This window comes from Aplysia californica, unplaced genomic scaffold, assembly GCF_000002075.1.
Source record: "Aplysia californica isolate F4 #8 unplaced genomic scaffold, AplCal3.0 scaffold00589, whole genome shotgun sequence".
Taxonomy (NCBI): Eukaryota; Metazoa; Mollusca; class Gastropoda; order Aplysiida; family Aplysiidae; genus Aplysia; species Aplysia californica.
In genome coordinates, this window is record NW_004797859.1 from 473,388 (window position 1) to 482,136 (window position 8,749).

Sequence of the window (8,749 nt, forward strand, 5' to 3'; positions counted from 1 at the left end):
CTCTCTCTCTCTCTCTCTCTCTCTCTCTCTCTCTCTCTCTCTCCTGAAAAATGTGAACAGATGTTAAAGATAATCATACGTAAAACGGCCACTTTCTAATCCACCCTACCCCCCAGCGTATTTTTATATTTTTAAGACACTGACCAAGAGGATCACCTGTCTAAGATGACCGTTTCCTCCTTGACAGTGGATGGACATCTTGAAAAGGTCCAATTGTTCTATAATACTACTCACCTTGCAGCCTGCATTGTAAGGCCAGTCACAGACGTTCATAGTTGGGTTGAAGTGGAGCGAAGAGGAACAGGTCTGCAGAAACGGTTTGCCGTGGGCACACTGGTAGAACTTTTGGCAGTCGGTAGGGTGGGGGATGAACATGACCTGGCGTTGAGAAAGTAGTACAAGTGCCGTAGTATAATAATGTATTCACCTACAATGACAGTAATTTCCCCCTCTAGAATTGTTTTTTGTTTTTGTAAATGTTTTACGGCGCTCGAAACTGCATAAGGTCATATGAGCCCGGGTAGCGGGCGAAGCCTACTCTTATCGATTTTAGACCACCAAGGGATCTTTAACGTGCTCAACTTGCACACGGACCCTCCGAGATTTTTCGCCCTTATCCGAAAAGGCTAGGTGTAGATCTTTCCTACCAGAAGGTCAGGGGTGTGGCAGAAAGACAGAAGTAAGGAGGAGCCAAGGAGTAGCAGTAGATAGGCTGCGGAAAGAGTCAGGAGCCCAGAGGAGGGGGCAAAGGAGGTGAGGGGGTGGGGGGCAGAAAATGGAAATGAAAGCAAACAACAGAACATTGCAAGAGAGCAGGAAAAGAGGTGAAAGGAGACAAATTTAGAGAAGAAAATTTTTCGGTCGCTACCCGGATTCGAACCCGGGACCTTAACTTCTAGGCCACGAGACCCCCCCCCCCCCCCACACCCTCTAGAATGAGGTCCAAAAGCTTTTGGTTTCTTTTTTGTAAGTGGTATACGGCGCTCGCAATAATGTATAAGGTCATATAAGTGCGCGGGACACATTAAACATTTTCAGGTTGGTTGGAATTTTTAAATTTTGCCCGTGTGGCGGCCGAAGCCTATCTTATCGAATTGGATCATCTAGGGATCTTTAAATGTGCGCAACTTGCACATTGGATCCGAGATTTTTCGCTCTGATCCCAGAAAGCTCGGTTTTAGATCTAACCTACCTTAAGTTCACGAGTGTGTCTGAAAGACAGTAGCACGAATGAAGGAGTAGCAGTAAAAAGGCTACATAAAGAGTCGGGAGCCAAGAGGAAGGGCAAAGGGGGTGTGGTGGGGGCCAACTATGAAGACGAAAGCAGACGATAAAACATGGTTAGAGAGCAGGAAAGTGGATGAAAGGTGAGCATTTTAGAGAACAAAATTTTCCGTCGCTGCCAGGTTTTGATACCGGGACATACTGCGAACTTCGTAACCTCTCGACCAGGAAAGCCCCCTTCCAAAATATACCACCTCGTCTTGATCAAAGGGATAATAATGGAACAACGTCCCCCGTATCATGTCATAGCATTATTATTTTGCACTTTACTCCTACTTATGAAAATTCGCAACAAAAATATAAAGTATCATTGTTATTATTGCCGATATGAACTTTATTTTTATTTATATCTGAGACTAAGTCGTGCTATGAGGCACACTCTTGACGCTTTAGCATATTGAAACCAACATAATGAAACAATAATGTAGATACCAAACTTGTAATTCAATGGTATTTAGGAGAAGGAGCTAAAAGTAATAGTAAAATAAACTTATCCAAAGACTTAAATTGTTATTATATCCTAGACCGTACAAAGCCATTTCTCTCTTTCTCACTCTCTCTCTCTCTCTCTCTCTCTCTCTCTCTCTCTCTCTCTCTCTCTCTCTCTCTCTCCCTCTCGTTCTCTCTCTCTCTTTCCCTCTCGTTCTCTCTCTCTCTCTCCCTCTCGTTCTCTCTCTCTCTTTCCCTCTCGTTCTCTCTCTCTCTTTCCCTCTCGTTCTCTCTCTCTCTCTCTCTCTCTGTCTCTCTCTCCTCTGTCTGTCTGTCTGTCTGTCTGTCTGTCTGTCTGTATGTCTATATGTAAAGAAATAAGAAAGAAAAAATGTATGAGTAAGTGTGTGTAGAAAGGGGGACTCTGTTCACGTGAGTTAGGGAGCGAAATTTTGCACACCACTCACCATGCACCCAACGATAACTCTTCGTTGATCTTTTTCTTGAACAATAAATTAACAACATGGTCACGTGACCCACATGAAAATTAACACATTTAGTGACTTAAGCTCCGCCGAAATTATGACATCTTCTAAACTGTGTTTAGATCAACACATCAGCGACTTTAGAACCGAAAAAAAAAACAAGTTACAAAGACATTCCATTTGGTTTCTGTCGTCTTAAATTGCTGTACAAGATGCGCTGTTGGGCAATTTGAATACTGCAAGCTGTACTATTGGCCCGTAGAGTGGCGCGGACGCTTCATTGCACTCATCCTACCATCAATATCCTGAAAGATTGGTTCCAAATTATCGGAGTTACACCTGACAGACCCTGACCAGGCAAACCACAGGTCGATGCTGCCCAAGAAAACAGAGAGATACGGCTCTGGTATCTTTGAAATCACTTTCTCACAACGACCAGCTCTGCACGTCAGTTTCCTACAGACACTGGAATAGATATCAGCGATAGAAGTAGAAGGATACAACTTCGCCCTTAAAATACTGTCGAACATCGAACAAGTCGGTCTTATAATGACCAACGTTTGCCATCTTTCCAATAATTACGCTTGAACAGACGAGGCCTAAGAGAGAGCTCCCAGAACGACATTCACATTGTACAACAGCGGGGACAACCTTGGATTCAAGAGTGGAAAGGGCTTCCACAGAAAACCAAAAAAAAACAAAACTGACTTGATCAATGCGCAGAACACGCCAAGTTTGCATCATTGCAAGGGGCTACAATGCCCACTTTCTTGATGCGAAAATTTGAAACCAAGGGGTACCGGTTTGTGCTTAACACTGTGCCACTACATGAGACATTATCAAGAAACAAAACGAAACGCACTTCTTGAAGTACTTTGAAATATGTTTGTGTCAATTTTTTGTTTTTATATGTTAAATAATAACCACAATACAGGCTTCTGTCCAAATGGAAAGTTTCTATTACCGCTGTGCATATATTCACATAATTTAACACACAAATTTAAGCCTACATAAAAAGAATACAAAATTATACAAATATGCCATTGTTTGTCGTCAGTGTGTAGCGCACTGTTTTGTTTGATTTTGTTTGTTTGTTTGTTTTTTAGCTAAAGTAATTGTGTCTTGCTCAAGGACACACCCTAGTGATCATCCATCAAAAGGCTGTATCACCAACACTTTCTTGATATTCTTTCTGAGTCTGTACTCATTGCTCATTCGGTCACTGAAATTGAGGGTAGGATGAAAGGAGGGAGGGGGGGGGGGGCGGTGATGGATGTGCTTAGTGTTCCCAATACATGGGATACAATTATTGGATTTTTCTTCAAACAACAAGAGTGATCAGAAAATACTATGAGTATGGTTTTCATGTCGGTTTTTTGTTTGCTTTTTTGGGAGGGGGGGGGGGGGTAAGTGTTTTACGGCGCTCTCAACTGCATAAGGTCATATGAGCGTGCGGGACACCTTAAACATTTTCAGTCGCAAGGAAATTTTGAATTTTGCCCTGGTGGCGCCTAAGTCTACTTTTATCCTACTCTTATCGGTTTTAGACCACCAAGGAATCTTTAACGTGCGCAACTCGCACACGGTCCTTCGAGATTTTTCGACCTTGTCCGAGAAGACTAGGTGTAAATTTTTCTTACCAGAAGATCAGGGGTGTGGTTGAAAGACAGCAATAAAAAGGAGCCAAGGAGTAGCAACAGAAAGGCTGCAGAAAGAGTCAGGAGCCTAGAGGAGGGGGCAAAGGAGGTGAGGGGGTGGGGGCAGAAAGACGAGACAAAAGCAGCCGACAGAACATTGTTAGTGAGCAGGAAAGGAGGGGAAAGAAGACAATTTTAGAGAAGAAAGCTTTCCGGTCGCTACCCGGAATCGAACCCGGGACCTTTGAATGAGAGGCCAACACCTTAACCTCTAAGCCAAGAAAGCCCCCATTTTTCACGTTCGCGTTTGTCAGATTACAGGTGCGTATATAATAATAATGATAATAATAATAATAATGATAATAATAATAATAATAATAATAATAATAATAATAATAATAAATGATGATAATAATAATAATTATCATAATAATAGTATTAAATAATAATAATGATGACGATAATGATAATAGTTAGTATACTATTATTATAATAATAACAGTTAGAATGATTATTATAATAATACAAAAGTTTTATTATTGAATGGGCGGTAGGTACGCACTCTGTTATCGTGTCAGCTGGCGAAATCTATACGTATTATATTTGTGAATGTTCGTCACTCTGGCCGTCTTAAACTTTCGAATTTGACAAAATTAACGGTATTTCAGAATCATTTAAAGGGTGCACAGTTTTATTGAGGAGCCTGAAGTCGCTGAAGTTTAATTTCCAGTTTTTTCATTAGTTTCGTTTAGATCTAATCTTGGGAGAGTCCGTTTTCTGAGACGCCATTGTAAACAAGTGAAAGTTCCGTTCACTTACAGTGCGCACCTTTGAAATTCTGGAGTGTACAACCACGAAAGCGGAATAGAGAATCAATCTATACATCTCTATATCTAGACCTTCTAAATCTGTTCATCTCTCAAGGTTATTTTGTGAACACAGTAGGCCAATGAGTTTCAGTTGATATTAATGCAGCGATCATTCCTTTCATAGAAAGGGGGTCCAGCTAGTTTATTATATTGCAAGCAAAACGCTATTAAGCCATCGGTGAAGTGGGTGCAACAAGAATGATGATGATGATGATGATGATGATGATGATGATTATGAGATGATGATGATGATGATGAATCCTATTATTATCATTATTAATATCATTGTTACTATCCTTATTGCTGTTATTATTATTATCATGATCATTAACATTAACATTATCATTATTATTATTATTATTATTATTATTACTACTACTACTACTACTACTACTACTACTACTACTACTACTACTACTACTATCTTCGTGGTGGTTACGTTGTTATTGTTGTTATAGCTTTAGCAAAATGAGGGTGCATGGGAGGGATTGTGCGTTTGAAATAATGAATGATACAAGTGTGTGAAGGCGTGCATGCATGCGTGCATACGTGTGTTTGTGTATATGATATATATATATATATATATATATATATATATATATATATATATATATATATATATATATATATATATATATGTGTGTATGTGTGTGTGTGTGTGTGTGTGTGTGTGTGTGTGTGTGTGTGTGTGTGTGTGTGTGAGTGTTAACAATTGTGAGGCAGCGTGGTGGAATCAGGCTCTCGTCAATTTTTGGGAACGTAGAGTTATTGGTGTCATCGTAAAGCTTGTTCACTTGTGTTTATTTGGATGAAAAAAAATATCCATTTATCTTGAATACAAGTCGAGATATTTGCGAATGAAGGAAGTGGGGGTCACCTGTTTTCAGAGGTAATATTAGTGAGAAAATGGCCGCCAAAGATTAGTTATTTCCTTAGCTCAAGAGTCCGTGGTAACTGAATATTTACATTTTTTGTGCCTTTAATCAACGTTTTTCAGAAAAATCCACACAGAAATGAGTTCTTTAATGGGCATGAAAGGTGTTGAGCCAAAAAACAAAAATTTGAGAAAAAATCACAAACCCACAGAAAAAAAGCAAATTTCTTCACTTCGATTACTTTGACGAGAGCCTGATTCCACCACGCTGCCTCACAATTATATTTTATAAAAATACGTTTGCATATTATAATCCATCATGTAATAAGCTTAATAATAATAATATAATCTGAGAAATTTACTTAATTTATTTTATATTTACCTTAGCGCTAAGCACAGCGGGTATCACAGACATCTGAAACACTAGAACTCATTATTTTATTAATTAACTCGCTTTACTCACCGCATAGAAGGACCAAAATGGTAACAAAAACTATTGTCGTAGAAGCCATGCTGTACACAGACTTCTTGCTGATGAAATAACCGGGGCAGTGGTAGACCCTCCGGTCAGCTTCCCGCCTTTTCGAAAGAAACACTCACACAGAACTGAGAGAGGCGGGGTACAGTTTTACGTGGACAAGTTCGAAACAACTGGGAGATATTTTTTGTGTGTCCATAGCGGTGGTTTCTGGTTTATATACAGGTCTTGTTTTTAGTAGCGTTGTGTTCTCATAGTACGAGACGGAAACGGGTCCAGGTATAATCCGCGCGCCCGCACCTGGGGACATGAAGACCTGGGCTGTCGCGGGAAGGCGCGAAACTCCTCAGGTCCGCGATAGCCGGGCGAGAAACACACGCGACCCCTGGCGGACCCATTGACAGATCGGGGAACTGGGAGTGAGATATGCTAATCCTACGTGGAGGAGAATTTCGGGTTTGTTTCTTGTTTGTTTGTGTGTTGTTTTTTTCTCCCTCTTTAGAAAGACAAAAGAAATGAGGAGGGGGTTGAGAGTTATTTTTTTAGGCGTGTGTTCCGGTTACCTTATTATGTTCGTTTCTTTACTTTTATTAAGAAGACAAAACGGTCAGTGTGCACTGAAACAAAAGAAAATAGTTGGAATAATATATCAACGTACATACATTCTTTCGCATTTTTATAAAAACAAAAACATGCTTGCTCACACACAAACAAACAAACACACACACACACACACACACACACACACACACACACACACACACACACACAGAGAGACACTCAGATACGAACAAACAAACTCACACACACTCACGCACACACACACACGCATGCCAACACACAAACACACACAGACATACACACACACATCACACACTCACATACACTCAAATCCATTGATAGATAGATGGAAAGAGAAAGAAAAGAACAGAGCGGTAGAGGCAAAGGCAGAGATAGCCAAAACAAATGAGATGCACAGAGACGTGAGAGAGAGAGAGAGAACGAGAGACAGATAGATAGACAGATAGATAGATAGATAGATAGATAGATAGATAGATAGATAGATAGATAGATAGATAAATAGATAGATAGATATATAGATAGATAGATAGATAGATAGATAGATAGATAGATAGATAGACAGAAAGAGAGAGAGAGAGAGAGAGAGAAAGAGAGAGAGAGAGAGAGAGAGAGAGAGAGAAAGAGAGAGTGAGAGAGGTGGGGGGTTGGGATGGGAAGGGACGAGGCATGAAGACAGACAGACAGACAGACAGACAGACAGACAGACAGACAAAATGGATATAATATAATAAGTCGAGCCTCACAGTGACAGACAAAATAATTCTCCACGTTCTTCATCACACACATAATAATGAAATCAGAATCCACTGCACATATATTCAATAATTATGTAGATTTTATTCAATCTGCCTATTTTGCACAAAACAAACTGGAACTTAACTATAATCCGTTCCACGTTTTACAATAAGCGACACCTGGCGTCTATATTATTCGAAATACAAAGCAACCAATCCTCCTTGTAACCAACAAGAAAAGACGATATCATACCGCCAAAGTGCTACGAGAATGGCTTAGCCTACTTATTACAGTTATTCCAAAAGAATACGGCAAAATCATCCCGCAATATTAAAAAAACCCCACGAAAAACGATCGAAAACTCTAGCTTGTACACATGTGATATAAATACCTTCAAGTCTTATTTCATGTTTTACAATTAATGCTCATTGTGGCTGAAACGGCAATCGGCACTTATATGACCATATTGTGTTGCAAGTGCCGTAAAACTCTTACTAAAACTAAAAACTAAAACCGATAATTCCTCCCAAACGCGCCTCAGAATGTCTAAAGCGATCGTGTTGATTGTGGCTGTTATAAGATCTTTCATGTCATCGATATAATATTAATTTGCTAGAAGTGGTGGAACATAATCTTTCTTGGTTTTCTTTTTTGATATATCATGACAATGTGATGATTTTGGCGTGTTCTTTTTAAATCACACCGTATTATTGAGCCAGACTTATATTTGTAAGCTGAGTGCTATCCCGCACTAATTAAAATTTCCGAATTTCTGACTTCCAAAGTTCTTGTCAAAGCTGACAAGGTTGTTGAAAAATCTACTCTTAGAGCCCAAAATTATTTCTTGGGAATTTCAGCTTTAATTTTGAGAAAACTTCCGGGGTGGAGGGGGGGGGGGGGTTTGCGAAGGGAATTCAGTGCTTTCAAAGGGGGTTTGCATCTTATTTTGAATACAAAAATAAAGACAGTACCCTATAAGACAGCACTATGCTCCCCAGAATGACCCAAATGAAATTAGCCCTCCAATTGTGTATTCCTTACACAATTTCCTAACATGACCATCGCATAGTATCAAAATTGGTGTAGATAGACAAAACAATTTCTAAGTTGTAAACATTTTATTATTATCCTGAGTCAAAGAATCGACAAGTATTAGTAATAGATGTGTTACATTATTTTACTATTTTGTTTGTTCGTTTGTTTGGGTGGGGTGGGGGCGTTCAATATGTACAATATTCTGTGACGAACCTTTCAATGTTGCAATAGGCATAACACAGTCTCATAATTATATTACTATTTTTTTGTGTTGAGGGTTTCAATCCAATCAGTACGTGTATGTGTGTGTCTGTGTGTGTCTGTGTGTGGGTGTATATATA

The 8,749-nt window shown here is 39.5% G+C and overlaps 1 protein-coding gene across 1 annotated transcript in view; it reads right to left on the minus strand.

Moving 5' to 3' along the window:
* Positions 1 to 6,371, minus strand: part of LOC101863841 (probable serine/threonine-protein kinase clkA) — a gene marked incomplete in the record, with an annotated part of 15,063 nt that extends 8,692 nt beyond the window's left edge. Inside the window, 1 exon segment of the mRNA XM_013087452.1 lies at positions 6,042 to 6,371. Within this exon segment, the coding sequence (XP_012942906.1) occupies positions 6,042 to 6,090 (49 nt within the window).
* Between the last annotated feature and the right edge of the window lie 2,378 nt (positions 6,372 to 8,749).